Below are 17848 nucleotides of genomic sequence, written 5' to 3'. Positions count from 1 at the left end.
TCAAATGTTTGTTGTTATTAGAGCACTTGATAAATGGGCAACAGTCATCATCATTTCTGGTTTTCATATTTAACTGAAAGCCACAAAGGTGCTTATATTGTTACTCCATGATAAGGAGGCTCACTGCATATTTTGAAATTCTTTTAAGTTTAGATATCACATATTCTAGTCACTTCATTTTATGGAAAAGGAAATTGATCTAGAGAGGTGTATTACTTTCCTAAGATTATGCAGAATTGGACTCAGAGCTAGGATTAGAACTCACAGATTCCTGACTGATTTGGCCACAGTACTTTACACCAAACAGAATGGCAGTTCATCTGAGCTGATTCTTAACAGAGAAATCTGGTCATTTTTATAACACTCTGCTTAGCTTTCTTAAATTTATTGAAGTCGAGCTTTCTTATTTTGTAAATCATATGTAGTACTAAAATCTGATGACATTCCTTTCTTCTAGGTTGCCAGCATACTTTGTTGTCCCCATCCCTCTTCCTGAAGAGGATGTGCAACGCTTTCAGGGTCATGGCATACCAGTAAGTGTATCTGGAAACCCGAAGAGACATGGGTTGCTCATTGGCCCATCCTAGCAAAATGATACTCCTTAAAACTCTTCGCCTTGGGACTCAGGAGTTTGTTCTCAGTCCAAGATCCAAAAATACCATAAGGATTCCCTAGAGGAATTGCTTAAACATGAGGCCCTCTGTGGGACAAGAATTCTGAAGTTTTCATAAATGCACTTGAGTTTTTAGCAAAGACATCTAAAAGCTTTAAGAAGATTACAGATCTGTCTGCTATTGAAAGCAAGCCTGGTTTAACATTTTGAACCTGAGCTGACTATTCTAAGGGTAGTAGAATTTCAGATTCTTTTTGGCGGGCACAATTAATCTTGGTGTGGACATGATGGTGTCTTCTTCCAGAGACAGCGTGAAGTGCCCCTTAGTTTTTACTGAACAGAATGGGATGGGAGCCATATTTAACGTGTCACTAATCAAAGAAGGCAAGACACTGGCAGTCATCCCCATTTCTAATTGGTGGCTGGGAATTGCCAAGCCTGCAGGGAATTTAGTAAGGAATGAGAATTATAAATAAATGGTATGCTGTGTACATGGCTGGTTCACCAAAAGGATCATTTCTGGGTGGGAAGCAAGATGGAAAAGCAAAATTACATGGTCAAAAACCCATGGAGGCCAGGTAGGTAATGAGCAAGCCCCTTGCAGTGAACCAGAGACCCTCTGCTTGGTCCAAGGGTACAGCTCTTCAGCACCAACTAGTTTGTGCCATGTGGGAATATGAGCTGGGTGTTGCCAGATGTCTTGACTTTTCAGGGGTAGCCAGAAGATACAATTTCTATGTGCATTTTTCTCATCTCTAATTATATGCAACTAATCCAAAAGTTTAAAAAATGTGTTTGGGCCAGAGTTGGATCATATCCCACTGATTTGCAACCTTTGGGCAATTTGGGCAGCAGTTCCCAAACTTTCTGGTCTCAGAACTCTTTATACTCTTAGAAATTATCAAAGCTCTCTCCAAGAGTTTTTGTTTATATGGGTTGTAACTGTCAATATTTGCCATATAGAAAATTCATACTGATTCGTTGTTGTTTTTCTGTGGTACTGGGGATTGAACCCGGGTCGTTGTGCATGTAAGGCAAGCACTTTACCAACTGAGCTACATTCCCAGCTCTTTTGTTTTGTTTTGTTTTGTTTAAGTAACAGCCAGGCATGGTGGCACATGGCCTGTAATCTGTACTACTCAGGAGGCTGAGGCATAAGGACCACAAGTTCCAGGCTAGCCTGGGCAACTTGGTGAGACCCTATATCAAAATAAAATAAAAAGGATTGGGGATGTAGTTCAATGTGGAGTGCCCTGGGTTCAATCCTTGTTACCACAAAAATAAAATCAGGTCAAGGGATATATAGCTCAGTGGCAGAGTGCTTACCTAACATTTATGAGTCTCTGGGTTCAATCCCCAGTACCACAAGAAAAGAAAAAGTTAAGTAACATCACATGTTAGCATAAATAACATGTTTCTATGAAAAATAACTATCCAAAACAGTAAATTCGGATAACATTATTTTACATTCTTGAAAATAGAAGACAGATAGATTCTAATATCTGATTCTTTTTTTCAGTCTGTGTGGTAATGGAGTTTGGTTAAAGTACATGAAGAAAATCCAACTTCACACAGATGTGTATTTGAGAAAGGAAGGAATATTTAATAGCCTTTTTAAAAAAATATATTTTTTATCTGTCAAAGAATTTTTCATTTTATTTATTTATATGTGGTGCTGAGTATCAAACTCAGGGCCCCACACATGCCAGGCAAGCATTCTACCACTGAGCCACAACTCCAGCCTCTATTTAATAGCCTTTTTAGAGAATGTTTAACAGCCTAATTGAGAATATTGTTTTCTGCCCGTACACTAAAAAGTTGGCAAATGACAGTTTCATAAAGGTTACTTACAATAAGTGTCTGAAAGCATAATGAACTTTCCATTCTCTGTTAAATTAAAACCCTTGGTCTATCTTACATTTTTAATGGATCTTAAAATATGTATGATTTTGTACTAGTGTACCTTGACCATTTGGAAAATATGGGTTCATAGGTCATACAGACCTTCTGTCTGTTGACACATTTCATTATGTAAATTTTTAAAAATCTTATTCATTAATACTGTCATCTCATCTGAAGAGTCCTTAAATATTGGAAATCTGTCCAGCAAAAGTAGCAGATACTAGTTTTCCAAAATTCAAATTTTTGCTTGAAAGCTTAATATTTTTATCATTGACAATAGTTTGTCTGTTGTTTTCCATGGAGTGATAAACTCACTTTATTCATTTTTTAAGAATGAATATCTGCCAGATACCAAAGTCTGAACACCCATAATTTATATGTCATTCTTCAAGTCCACAAAAAAGGGAGTGAGTTCATTTCTCAATTCAGTTACATGAGAGCTTTTTCTTGAGATAGATATTTTAACTTCAGTGCTTATTACTTCTCATTCTTTCATGCAGAATATTTAAGACATGTGGTGGTCTACATGAATAAAATTAATAATTTTTAATCTTTCATTAAGGACAGTCTTAAGAGAATCAGATTTATTTCTTACTAATGGTGTCAGCGAAGAACACAGTGACAACCAGAACAGTTGTGTGGCTTTTCCTTGATGGTGCTAAGCCACCACTACATTTGCATCATTTTAGATTGATTGAAAGGTACATAATTTCATCAATTCCAAATATAAAATACATTGCTACCTCTACATTTTACCTATCACTACATTCGCCTCATTAGTGCAGATGTCAATACAGTGGAAAAGACAAATTATATGTGTTATTATGAGAATTGTTGTGACCTCTCAGACCACCTGAAAGGGCTTTGGGACCTCCCAGTTAGACACTTTGAAATTTAGTGTCCTAGAAGAATAATCAGCCTTTCATAGAGAAATCTAGAAAAGAAAATGTGTTCTACTGGCAGAAACAAAGATGAGCTGCCAGGTGCAATGGCGCATGCCTGTAATCCTAGTGGCTGGGGAGGCTGAAGCAGGAGGATTGCAAGTTCAAAGCCAGCCTCAACAATTTAGCAAGGTTCTAAGCAACTTAGTGAGACCCTGTCTCAAAATAAAAAGGGTTGGGGATGTGGCCCAGTGGTTAGGCACCCTTGGGTTCAACTCCTTGTTCAAAAAAAAAAAAGAATTATCCACATATGTAGATTTACATACACTGTGTTCCAGCCAGGCCTTGGGGCTGAGAAGTAGAAAATGTTCTTGTAAGACTTAAGTGAAGAGCACCAACTTTTCAATCATTAGATCTACTTTAATTATATATTCTGAAATTCATTAGGAGTTTGTATGAATGGACAACAGAAAGATGATATACAAGGTGGAATTTCCACATCTATCCAGGGGAACAGAGAGCTTTCAATCAGTGTGTGTGTGTGTGTGTGTCTGTGTCTGTGTCTGTGTGTGTCTGTGTTTGTGTCTGTCTGTCTGTCGTCCCCCCCCTTTCTCTCTCTCTCTCTCTCTCTTTCTCTCTCTCTCTCTCCCTTTCTTTCTCCCCTCTCCCCCTTTCCCACTCCCTCTCTACCCTTTTCAGTACTGGGGATGGAACCCAAGGCCTTGTGCTTACTATACCCCAGCTTGTCTGCCTGCCTGCCCACCTGCCTGCCTGCCTGCCTGCCACTAGGCTTTAAACCTAGGGATGCTGTGCCACTGAGCTTCCTCTTCAGCCTCAGTGTCTGGGATTACGTGTGTGGATTATCGTGCCTGGCTTTCTCTCTCTTTTTTTTTTAAATGTAAGATTTTCATTTGACTAGAACACTAAGATCACCAAAAATGATCTTAGACAAATTAAAAAGCAATGTGTTTTATATTTGGAATTGATGAAATTATGTACCTTAACCTAGAAAACCCAAACCTTTCAAATGTTCCTTTAAAATTATCAATATTGCAAGCTGGGACCACTTTAACCTCTTGCTCTTTGTTTTGTTTAAGGCAGAATTTCTCAATTTAGGCACTACTGATATTTTAGGCTAGATAATTATTTGTTTCAGGGTTATTGTAATAGAATATTTAATGTCATTTCTGCTATTAGCACTCTCCAAGTTGTGACAACCAAAGTATATCCAGATATTGCTGAATGTCCCTTGTGGGGCAAAACACAGGTTGAAAATTCTGCCTTAAGGTGATCTATATTAGTTGTTTCTTGATTAATTAGCATATGTCTCATCAGATTTTTAAGCAGACTTATAGAAAATATGACAATAGTATGAGCATTCATAAGCATCCTCACCTTGTTCTTCTCATTTCTATTAAGCCTACTCATATTTATACTGTGTTCCTTTATTCTTGGTTGTTGTTGAGCAGTTAACACAGTTACACTTAGGTTAAAGCAGAGGAAGAGGTTTGTAAAAATATAAAACAATGCCACTTTTCTTTCTTTTTCTTTTTTTTTGGTAGACTGGTGTTGGGGATGGAACCAGAGCCTCACCCATGTTAGGCAAGCACTCTACCATTGAACTACACACCACTTCAATTCTCCTGCCTCAGCCTTTTGAGTAGTGAAATTGCAGGCATGCACCGCTACACTCAGCTAATGCCATTTCTCTTACTGTTTGTGTATGCGTAAAATGTTATTTATATCAGCGTGCAATTGGTCTAGTATTATTTTAAAATGAATTAATATTTTAAAAGTCTCTCGGTTTTAATTTTTAGTGTGTTAAATATCAGTAGCTATAATCCACACAAATACAAACTCTTTGGGTCCTAAATAATTTTTAAGAATAGAAAAGTTTAAAAAAACAAAAAGTTTAAAAACCACTGATCTATAATATTATATAACATTTCCTCTATGATCTGATAGGTAAACACTTACATCAATAGTAGCAGTTAAACTGGGTGAGGTGCATACATCTGTAAACCCAGGAGTCTGAGGCAGGAGGATTATAAGTTCCAGCCTCCACAATTTAATGAGACCTAGTCTCAAAATAAAAAGGACTGTAGTTGTAGCTCAGTGGTAAAGTGGACTCAATCCCCAATACTGTCACCACCAATAAAAATAAGAGCAGCAGTTATTATGCAGTAGGAGCATAGAATAGTAAGATTAAAGAGATAGTTTGGGCCTAAACGGTGAAGGGCCTACAGTACCATTCATAGGGTGTATTTTTTAATTGTGTTAAGATACACATAAGACAGTATATTCACAATATTGTGCAATCATTACCATGATCTAGTTCCAGAACATTTACATATCTCCATGCTTTTTTGTCCTTGCTCTTCACTTAGTCTGTTCCTTTCTGCCTTCACTTACCTGTAAAGCGATGACCTGCGTAATTTGTCAGTTCAGTCAGATTCTAGCTATAATTTTAGAGACTTTGACCTCCTTGACCCTCCACCGGTCTCCAACCCTGATTTTATATCTTTTTTAATTTTTGCCTTGGGGCAAATGAATGTTTCTATAGATTATTCAAACTAAATAGCAGACTGCTTAATGGACTCATGAAAACTTTAGGCATCCTTGCCTCTTCTGGGCCCTTGTCCTGCTCAGGCCCTGATATGGTTCCTGTATCATACATTCCTGAGTGTTCATTTCATTTGTAAAATCATTCTTCATTCTTATACTCTCAGCTATGACCTTTCCCCTACTTTAGTGGGATTTGGGACCCCTGCAGCTTCCTTCTTCTCGACCTCTCTATTGTTTTTCTCTGTGCTCTGCCAGCAATATTGGTTGTTTTGTCTGGAGCCTGGTTCCATCAGCCTTCCCTTTTCCATGATTATATTTCTAAAGCATGTTCTGCACTCCTGGCTCCCACCCCACGCCTCCCTTTCTGAAAACATCTTTAAGTCTCTTCTAATCTCAGGAAGCCCTTAACAGTGAAGCCACTACCTTGTTCTCTTTTCCTATACTGCCCAACATATGTAAAGAGTCTATACTTGTATTTTTCTACTCATTTCCTTTTTTTTTTTTTTTTTTTCCTTGGTTGTTGTTGATGTTGTTGCTGTTGTTGTGCTGGTGATCAAACCCTGGGCTGCACACATGCTAAGCACACACTACCACTGAGGCACACCCTCCTAGCCCCTATTTCTTCTTGCATCATGACTTCTACTCCCCCTACTTGGATACTATCCTCCCAGAAGAGATTGAGTTTCGAGCAGCTCCACTTCTCTATAACATTGTTGCAGTTTTTGACTAATTATGTCCTGCCTTTTTAAAATTGCAGTCCTGGCTTTGGAAACAGTGTACTATCTTGGTCCTCCTACTGCACTACTTTCTAATCTGTTATTATAGATGTTTCTCTAAAGCTCTTTGACTCTACAGAGAGACACCTTAAGATGCACCCAAAAAACAAGTAACAAGTAATTCCCCCCTTTAGAAAATAAATGTGGTCAATAAACTGATTCTTGCCTGTTGTTAAGTAGTTTGTACTAAGAACTCTGTGGCTCTTTCCCAAGAGAAACTGTACATTTTATAATGATAGCAGAAGACTTTATGTTGAATTCCAGAGGAGTCTTTCTCTGACCAGGAATTTTGCTCCTTTCTTCTTACTCTTTCAAATAAAGAATGGTAAGAACAAAGAATAGATGTCCCTTCATGGCTCAGATGAGATAAGGTAATTCTGATTGGGAATTATTACTGCACATGTCCCAACTGGAAAATGAAATGTGGTTGTATATCACCCAGGGACCTACTGGTTTTGCCCCAGGAAAGGAGTTAAAATTTAATTTCTTAGATTCTATCATCCAGTTCATGGTTAAGAATATCCTCTTTTATATCTGAGTAAGCTGCACCAATTAGGGGTCATGACTCCTGAGCATTCAAAATATCCCCACAGAGGGCCTAGAACTGTGTGGTGGTTTCTGCACATTGTGTAGCATGACATTGGAAAAGGGACTAAGAGAACAGCAAATGGCCCTTGAATTTGTCTTAGTGTTCTAATACTTCCACTGCATGTGAATGTTAAAGTATGGCTTGGCCCTAAATGGGGAATTGTTGCTCTTTTTGGCAGTTCCTGTGTCCCTGTGTCCTTGCTCTCCAGGTGGGCTTGCCATTTGTTGTACTTTAGCTGGCCATCAGTTCCCTTGTCCAGCGCTCCAGTCCAGTGTTCCTCTCCTATACTCATATCCTTCATGCTAGTGGCCTCCTGAGTATCTCCACTTGGATATCCTAATGGCACTAGATACCGAATGCACAGTGTCAGTCCCATCATCTGCCCCAGAAACCCAAACAGGTTCTTCTTTATGACTTTATGAGTATAGTGCAGAGTATCTTCTGGATTGCAGTGCTAATCTTTAATTCTTGGTCCAGGCTGTTTCTATAATAACCAGTGTATGGTTTATACATGCAGGTGGATGCCAAAAAAGTGCCCATCCAGGCAGCTAATTACAAAAATCATTTCTTTCACTGGGTTAAACATTGATCCAGGACTGATGACTTGATCAGCAGAGCAAGGACCAGATGTTAGCCACTCTTAAGCCCTTAGTCAGGCCTGTGTGCAGAGTAGAGGCTACAGCTGAACTTACCGCTCTTCTCTCTTCTCCCTTCTAAGCTTCACTGGCAGATTACTTTGCCCCAAGTTTAGTTCTAATCTCCTTTTATGCCTGCAGAATAAATAATTGAAAGCTCTCACAGTATACAGAAAAAAGGTGGAAGACTTGAGCCTGTCATTTTTGGTCATTTAAATTCTGTGCTCACCCTTTATTGTTCTTTGCCATCCTTTTTTTTTCTGCCATGTTCTACTTTCTATTATATTTTGAGTGTATGAGCTCTGAAAGTAGAACAGACATCTTCTGTCCTCTCACAACCTAGTGCAGTGTCTTCCATGTGTGAGTCTTGTATTCACTGTGTTGAGTAGCCAACTCTCCATTCTTCTTCTGTGAACTTTTCTCTGATGTTGAAAGATGCCCCCACTTTGCCATCGAAGTAGAGCATTGCCTTTAGTCACACTGCAGCTACTTTCCTACATCTTGGGGAAATCCTTTGGTCTGTCTGAGCCTCAGTTCCTTGCTGTTCATGGGGATAATAATCATATCCATCACAGGGACTATGAGAATTCAATTAGTTAATTCATGTAAAATGACCCAATATGTAAGCTGCACTCCAGTGATGGCTACTATCCTAATAATAAAGCTGTTGGCACCATTATTTAGGTTACCAGTACTAAAGCCAAGTCAAAAGGTGTATGTTATACCATAAGCAAGTCTGAAAGTGACTACCTAGTCCTATTTTTTAGTTTCATTTTAAAACTAAGTTAGTTCTTTTTCACTTAATAAGTTCTCCCTGACTTAATAAAATTGAATATATTCAGCTATTTCATAAAGATATAAATTTTTCTGCCTGAACTTGCATGCGAAACTTATCTCATCCCTGTTGGGTTGTCAGTGTTTCATCTGGCAAATATCTTCTGCCTCCTGCAGATATGGTGTTGGTCCTGCCACAATGGAAGTACCCTTTTGAAAATGTCAGCACTGCCCAAAGAACAGGATGATGGTGTTTTGCAAATCCAGAAGAGCTTCTCAGATGGGTCAGTACTTAATTCTTTATCCTGTTTTTGTTTCCTAAGAAGCAGGTAATGGTTCTTAGTAGTGTCCATTTCTATTTATCTACAGGTAGTTTAGTGCTAGAGAAATACAACATATAGTGGTTATTCTAAATTACTTCAAAAGGAGTCAGTATAACATAATTACTAAGAATTTCAGGGTTGGGGAGATAGCTCAGTTGGTGAGTGCTTGCCTTGCAAGCATGAGGCCCTGGGTTCAATCCCCAGTACCGCAAAAAAAAAAAAAAAAAAGAATTTCACAGGGTTGGGGATGTAGCTCAATGGTAGAGCATTTGCCTAGCATGCTGCACAAGGCCCTGGATTCAATGCCCAGCACTGCAATAAAAATAACAAAAAATAAAGAGTGTATACTATGCTATTTTTAGAGATGCACACTGAAGTATTTAGGGGGGAAGTGGCATGGTGTCTGTAATGTTTAGGTTTCATTTTTGTTTCTTTGTGTGTGTACGTGTATGTGTGTGTGTGTGTGTGTGTGTGTGTGTGTGTATTTTCAGTAAACCTGGGCCTTGCACATGCTAGATAAGTGCTCTACCATTGAGCCACAACCCTTACCCGTTGACTATAATGTTAATAGCTGTCAAATCTAGGTCATGGTATATGTTACTGGCTCTTTTTCACTTTTCTACATGTTTGAAATTTCTCAAAATAAATTTTAAAAATCCAAAGTGAATAAATTAAAAATAACAAGAAGTGGACTCTGAAGTTAAATTGCCTTGGTCCAGATCATGGCTCCATCTATTTAGAAACTTGATAACCGTGGGCTGGGCTGTTCTACTTTGTGATCTCCATTCCCACACTGTTAACTGGGGACAGCAGTCCTGCAGCAGTTGCCTCAGAGGTGAGGGTGGGGCAAGGGATTCCTGTAGACCTCTTAGCACAGATTGGGGCACATAGTAATTGCTTAGGAAAAATAATCTATTTTAATTCACGTTCGCTCTTCTAATTTCATGTTACTTTTTCATACCTAGAATTTACAAAATCATCCACAGGCCACCCTATGAAATTGTTAAAACCGAAGATCTATCAAACAACTTCATATCCCTGCAGGAAATCCAGACGGCATACTCTAAATTTAAACAGCTATTTCTGATAGGTGAGAAGAATGCTGAGCAAAAACTTTCTGTCAAATTGGGGAAAGATGTGCCACATGGATCAGCTGAAAGTTGGTACTTTTCCCTGGATTCCTTTTGGTGGTATGCAGGAGTTCATAGCCTTGAAGGTTACTATAGTGTAGTGGAAGAGTCAGTAGCCAAGGGGCCAGCTGCCATTGCCATGCTGCATGCAGCACATCTCTCTTCAGGCTTTCTCCCATGGTCCCCCTGTTGTGGCAGTGATCACAGAGTCATCCTTCTCTTCTCTCGTTTCCCAGCTTACCAAGTTGGTCAGTGGTGAGCATTTTGGCTTCTCTATTTAAGGTTTTGGACTAGGCATTACCTATTAGTCAGTGACATACATAAACCTTTATAAAGTGAATGATCCTCTTTCCTGAGGGAACTTTTTCCCCCAAAGGGAAAATATCTAAATTTTTTACCTGATTGGGCATATACAGTTTCTTACAATGAAAATTTATTTTAATATAATTAATCAGAAATGTACAAAGTAAAAAATGAAATATGCTTATTCCAGCCCCCACTGCCTGCAATTTCCCTGCTCTCACAGCCTACTAGTAACAATTTAGAACTAGACTCATTTCCCTCCATTCTTTTTTTTTTTTCTTTTTTTGGTACTGGGGATTGAACTTGTGGCACTCAACCCCTGAGCCACATCCCCACCCCTAGTTTGTACTTTATTTAGAGACAGGGTCTCACTGAGTTGTTTAGTACCTTGCTTTTGCTGAGGCTGCCTTTGAACTCTTGATCCTCCTGTCTCAGCCTCCTGAGTCCCTGGGATTATAGGTGTGCACCACCACGCCTGGCTCTCCATTCTTGAATGAGTCTTTTTTTTTTTTTTTTTTTTTGGTGCTGGGGATGGAACCCAGGGCCTTGTGCTTACAAGGCAAGCATCCTACCGACTGAGCTATCTCCCTAGCCCTTGAATGAATCTTTACTCTCTGAGGTGTGCTTGCTTAGAGGTAACTTTTCCTAACTTGGACTTTTTAGCCTGACAAATGGGTAACTATTTTAGGATTCACTCAGCTGTCATTTTTGAATTTCCATTGTATATACTAAGTATGCTAGGCATTCACCCAAGATGAATATAACACAAAAGCTCATATTCTTACAGGGGAAACAGAAGCATATGCCTCTAACTAAAACATGTTTGATACATGTTATAAAACAGATTTTTAAGGAGTAGGGATCTGGAGGGGAAGTTCTATTTGATCCAGGACTGTGAGTCTACAGTTCAATTTTAATCATCCAGAATTTCTTCCCTTTATTGATTTGAGTTTGCATCTTTTACATGTATTAAATTTCTGTAAAATTCAAGGTTTTCTGTTTTATAAGATGTGTAAGGTGAATCCTATAGTGGTGTGCAAGTTACATGAACTTATATATTTAAGCTTCTTAGAATAAGAAGTCAAGTCTCACCCTTAGGCTTCCATGGCGGGATAGATCTGGTTGCATTTTCCACTTCTAGGAGTACCAGCCTCCATGTCACTGGTTTCTGCCTAAAGCATGTCAGTCTCTCTGTTGAATTACAGGGTAGATCATGGCTTTAAGTATGTGTTTTAGGCATTTCTTATTTCAGCAAGGAAGACGTTTTCTTGACTACCACACCCTTCTCGAGGCCTACAGTTCAGATACTGTTTCAGCTGAAGTTCTGAAATACTCTTTAAAAATAAAGCCTGGATTCTGCAGGTTGAGTCTAGGACCACTGATCTGAACAGCACAGTGGAATAACACAGGTGTTTTGTGGCAAGTCTGACATCTTTCCTCTTTTCCTTTTTTCAGATAACAGTACTGAATTTTGGGATACGGATATAAAATGGTTTTCTCTCTTGGAAAATAGCAGCTGGCTTGACATAATCAGGTATTCCAAAACATTGTTTTGCTCATGAATTTCAGTTGTCTTATTCAGAGTAATAGAGCTAATTGACAAATAATTGAACTGTTTGATAGTTCACAGTTAAATATTCTTAGGCTACATCTTCTATTCCAGGCTTGACTTGGATTTTACATTTCATATTTATTATTTATATGCACATTTGATAGGAACTTAACAATGTGTTTCCTACTTATAAGGAAATATATTCTATAGACCAGACATTGAAAGACTACAATAAAGGGTGTGACAACCCAAATTATAATTGAGACCGCAATACTGACCTCCAGGAGGAACCTGGGGGAAGAGAATGGGAGGGATCCTGACTTTTCACTAAATACTTTTTGAATTTTTTCTCTTATATGTATATGACCCATATAAACCATGGTTAATGTCAATTAGTCATTTTTAATTTTGGAATTAGGTTAAGAGTCCCAGAGGATGGTTACATTGCCTTTCTTAATTGATATGTTGAATGGCTCCTCTGTGTTGCCATTAAACAGAGGACACGGCAAAGGAAGGTACAAACAGAAATGATGATTATGGGTGAGAGAATAGCTCTGACCCTATGCTACATCTGAGGAAAGGGAAGAATGCTCCCATCTACCTTGTATGGCATTTTCTCTCAGTTGTAAGTATTATGGGATGGGACCTCAGTCTTCCAGACACTCAACAACTGGGGTCTCAAGAACCTACTGCATGTCCCACAATTTGAATTTATAATTGAAAACAGTGGGAAGTGTTATAAAAAGAACTCTTTAGGTCAGAGGGCAGGAAAGGATGAGTATCCCTAACAGATGACATGTCAGGATGTGGGGAATGACGGTTGCTGAAAGGTAGGGTAAGAGAGGATGCAACCCAAGACAAGCACAGCATATGTGAAGGCCCTTAGTTAGAAGTTAGGGACAAGTCCAAGCTGCAAGTGGTTGCCACAGTCTTAAAGGGGATAACATGTAGAAAGAGACATGAAAATCTTTCTGAGTAGATTGGATCTTTTCGGCCACTCTGATACATTCTGCTGGCCACCTTGAATAAAGCAATGTGGATCACATTCTCCAGGAATTGATTGTTAATGGGTTTTACTAGTTGTCACCAGAAGACTCAGATAGGAGTTTTCAGTAAGAATTTGTAGTTGAGAAATTACCTAGGTGCATTTTTATATCAGTTTGGGTTTCCAATCTGAAAATTTTTCGGTTTCTTTATTAAGTATTTCTGAATTAAATATTCTTTTTTAAATATTCTGAATTATTTAAATATTTGATTGATAAAGATTGTATATATTCAAGGTACACAGTGCTTATTTGTGGTGCTGGGAATTGAATCTAGGACCTTGTGTGTACCTACACTGACCTACATCCCTCACCAAGATACACAATGTGAGGTCTAGAGTTGTAGCTTGGTGGTAGAGCTCTTGCCTAGCACATGTGAGGTATTGGGTTCAATCCTCAGCACCACATAAAAATAAATAAATAAAAATAAAGGTATGTGTCCATTTACAACTAAAAAAATTTTTTAAAAAAGATATACAATGTGATCATTCGATATGTTATATGATGATTACCGCAATGAAATGAACACATCCATGACCAACCATGCTGAACTTTAGGTCCCCCAGATTTTTTCATCTTATAACTGAAAGTCTGAGCCCTTTGACCTATCTCTACTTTTTCCACTCACTTCCCTTTGGAAGTACGATTCTACCCTGTATAAGAGTTCAGGATTTTTAGATTCACGTACAAGCAAGACCATGCTGTGTTGTTTTTCTGTGCCTGGCTTATTTCATTTAACATAATTCCTCTCTGTTCATCCATAGTATGGCAATGGTAGAATTTCCCTTTTATAAAGGGCTGAATAATATTCCATTACACACACACACACACACACTCACATATGTACACCATTGTACTTACGAATTCATTAGTTAGTGAACTCTTAGGTTGTTTCCGTATCTTGATTATTATAAATAATACAGCATGGTAGTGCAGATATCTGAGAAATGGGTTTATTCCCTTAGGATATATACCCAGAATCAGTTTCTAATAGGCAGATGAATATCTCTCAGTATCTGAATGGTGTAAATGGTAAGTACTTTATTTTTATTTTCTTAAAAAAATAAAACTTTAGAACAATTTAGACTACCTCTAAATTTATTGTTTATGGTACCAACCTCAAGAACTGATGCTCATATCTTGTCTCTTTCCTATTTAGACGTTGCCTGAAAAAAGCGATAGAGATTATAGAATGTCTGGAAGCACAAAACATGAACATTCTTCTTTTAGGTAATATACATTAAAGCTCAAAGATCATTTTCTGTTTTATTTCACTTGTGATTCAGTTTTTGTGTATGTAACTTAATGAGATAGGAATTGTCTTATAAGAGAGTGAGCTACTGTAGAAATCCTCCCAGTTCCTTTCTCCTGAACCTTGGAATCCCTTGCCTTGGATTTCAATGTTATAGTTTAAAATAAAATTCTTTCGCTTGAAACTTGGCAGACCTATCCACAGCCCAAGAATAAATTGTTTGGTATCTTTACCAAAGCTCAAATTTCTTAATCTTTTGGATTTGGTTTTTGATTAACTCATCTTGATTGCAGTCACAGTCTTTTGGTAATCCCTTTCACATAGACTCATGGATGATTTAATTATTATTTTTATATCTGTGTTTGACACTTTTGTGCAGTTACCATAGAAAGTTGGTGGGCTGTGATTTTCTTTTCCTTAGTGGGCTTAATTTGGTAAACATGAGGGCAGTGACATAAACATTCAGAGTGTGTAAAAGCAAGTATAAACCTCTGTGCAACAAAGATGATGCTGTAGCCAGGCATGGTGGCACACACCTGTAATCCCAGCAACACAGCAGCCCAAAGCAAGAAAATTACTAGTTTGAGACCAACTCGGGCAACTTAGTGAGATCCTATTTCAAACTAGAAAATCTTTTTAAAATTTATTTTTAGGACACAGTGTCTTGGAATGTTGCTCAGGCTGGCCTCAAACTCCTGTGCTCATTGATCCTCCAGCTGTCGCCTCCAGAGTAGCTGGGGCTACAGGTGTGCCCCACTGTGCCCAGTTTGGGTTTTTTTAAAATAATAATATATTTATAGTTGTAGATGGACACATACCTTTATCTTATTTATTTATTTTTATGTGGTGCTGAGGATCGAACCCAGTGCCTTACATTTGCTAGGCAAGTGCTTTACCACTGAACTACATACAACCCTAGTACCCAGCTTAGTTTTTAGAATATTTTGTTTCTTCTAGCCCTGTGCTACAAATGAAGTAGATTTGTTCATACTTTTTATAAATTCACCTTTTATCATTTTTTTCTGATGCTTCCCTTGACTTTTGGGACTTAGTTTCTAAGAGCAATCCAGAAAATGTATCTTCTAGTAGCTTATAAACCATCTGATGCTAGTTTATTGACTTGGGAGTTGAGCATCTACCATGTGTAGAGTTCTGTGCTTCTACCTTAGTGTTTTAGTCTGCTTTTCCACTGCTACGACTGAAAGGATCTGACCAGCACAATTATAGAGGAAGAAAAGTTTATTTGAGGGCTCACGGTTTCAGAAGTCTTAGTCCACAGAAGGCTACCTCCTTTCTAGGGGTTTGAAGTGAGACTGAATGAACATCATGGCAGAGTGTGTGGCAGAGGGAAGCAGCTCACATGAGATCAGGGAGCAGAGAGAGACTCCACTCACCATATACAAATATATACCCAAAGCCACACCCAATTCCCACCTCTTTCAACCACTCCCCACCACTTCAATTACCACTCAGTTAATCCCTATCAGGGGATTAAATCACTGATTGGGTTAAGACTCTTAAAACCCAATTATTTCTCCTCTGAACCTTCTTGCATTGTCTCACATGTGAACTTTGGGGGGACATCTCATATCTAAACAATAACACTTATTTTTAAGGACCTGAAAAAGAGTATTATTTGAGTACCAAATAACTGGTGAAAGGAGGAAAATTCGGGTTCTGAGGGATGTAGGACTCAAAGCCAGACTGCAGTAATCTCAGAGTCACATGCAATGAAATTTGAATTTTGGCTAATGGAAGTTAGATATCCCCCACTCCTTGATGGACTTCTGAGTCGTCTCCTCTGAAATCTCATTGTCTAGTTCCTCTTCCCATCACTCAGAAGTATACTATTATCTTTCAAATGCAAGAAGGAAGATTTCCTTAAAACTGAAACTTTTAGGGTTGGGGACATACCTCAGTGATAGAGTGCTTGCCTAGCATGCACAAGGTCCTGGTTTCAACCCCTAGCACTGCTAAAGAAAAATGAAACTTGTTTTAAAAACAGACAACACTAGATGATAAGCACAAAAATCTGTTTTTATTGAAGCCATGTCTTCCAATAGTTTAGATTTGTTTCCCAGAAGAGACCAATGTAAGCCTAGACCTGTGGTTCTTCATGACTTTGGGGGTCAGGATGAAAGAGTGCCAAGAATTTGAGTAACTTCCTAGTTGAAGTTCATTATTAAGTCGAGCATAGTGCTATACATCTGTAATCCCAGCTACTCAGGAGACTAAGGCAGGAGGATTACAAGTTTGAAGCCAACCTCTTTAACTTATCAAGATCCTGTCTCAAAATAAAATAAAAAGGGCTAAGGATGTAACTTAGTGGTAGATCACTTGCCTAGCATATATGAGTTCCTTGGTTTATTCCCCCCAAAATAATAAATTTATACTTGTTTCTTTAATAATACATGTACCATTCTCCTGTAGACATTTTTGAGAACTTGTTTGGAGATTGTAGCAGGGGAACACAGCTACTCATATACTCTAGACTGAAGAATGATCCTCCTCTATCAGGGAAGGTCGTCCTCTTGGACCCAGCACCCAGCTTCAGGAGGGATGCATATGGAGTGGTGAGGAAGGAAAGGAATATCCACCTAGCCAGCCAGGTCAGCTAAATCAACCCTGGCGATCAGTGGGGCAACAGATGTCACAGCCAAATTGCCCTTACTTCTCCTCATGGGCATTTTTAAAAAATGACTTGAGTTGTACTCATTTGTTGTTGTTTGTTTATTTTGTTTTTGTAAAGAGGAATCTACAGGGAACATAGACCCCTGGCTTTTAGGATCTTAAAACTCTTAAAACAAATGCACGACTGTAGATGCATGATTTTATTTGCTCTGAATTATGAATATTAAACAAGTATATGAATGGACTTTTCATCATGTGGGTTTTATAAAGTGAATTCCAAATGAACACATGGAAGTGGACCAAGGAGAATTTCTCCCATAGCCTAGGCAAGGAAAAGAGATACCCCTCTCCTCCTCAAACAGAAAAGGAAGCCTTGGGGCAGAAAATAAGATTATTTTGGTGCAGTCCAGAAATTTTGAACTTCTGCAAAGTTGAGTTATTGGAACACTAAGAAGTAGAGGAAAGGAGCTCTAAGGTGAGTCTGAGAAACAGCAAGCAGTGAGCTCAGTGGTGAGGCTTTGACCCCTAGGTGGAAGGAATTTAGATTCAGTTTGTGACCTGGCAAGTCATCCTCATGTGGATGATTCCACTCTGGTTATGTGGCACATCTGAACACCCACATGCTGAAAGTGGATTTTCAGTGCTGCATTTATTCAGTAAGCAAATTCATATTTAGCACCAGTGTGTACTGGAACCTGTACTAGACAAGCTAGAAGCATTTTTATCTCTTGGTCTGAAAACATCACCCTTTTTTTTTTCATTGACTCTTTCCTGGAGGGAGTAAGCACTCGAGTGCTAATAGCAGGCCTTGGTGTTGGGAAGCCTGCTTTTAACTGTGTGGTGAGAGCATTGCAGCTTTTAACACTCCATGCCCTCCTT

At 38.6% G+C, this 17848-nt stretch overlaps 1 protein-coding gene across 3 annotated transcripts in view; it reads left to right on the top strand.

The window, feature by feature from the left end:
• Mtmr12 (myotubularin related protein 12) overlaps positions 1-17848 on the top strand; it is a 74141-nt gene that overhangs the window by 46298 nt on the left and 9995 nt on the right. For all 3 annotated transcript variants that reach the window (XM_047555951.1, XM_047555952.1, XM_047555953.1), the window contains 5 exons: positions 458-533; positions 8913-9019; positions 10024-10148; positions 11947-12025; positions 14246-14316. In XM_047555951.1, coding sequence (XP_047411907.1) covers positions 458-533; positions 8913-9019; positions 10024-10148; positions 11947-12025; positions 14246-14316 — 458 coding nt within the window. The remainder of the gene's footprint in view (positions 1-457; positions 534-8912; positions 9020-10023; positions 10149-11946; positions 12026-14245; positions 14317-17848) is intronic.

The sequence above is a fragment of the Sciurus carolinensis genome, chromosome 6 (genome assembly GCF_902686445.1).
Source record: "Sciurus carolinensis chromosome 6, mSciCar1.2, whole genome shotgun sequence".
Lineage (NCBI taxonomy): Eukaryota > Metazoa > Chordata > Mammalia > Rodentia > Sciuridae > Sciurus > Sciurus carolinensis.
The sequence above is the reverse complement of the archived record's forward strand: the minus strand, read 5'-3'. Positions and strand labels throughout refer to the sequence as shown.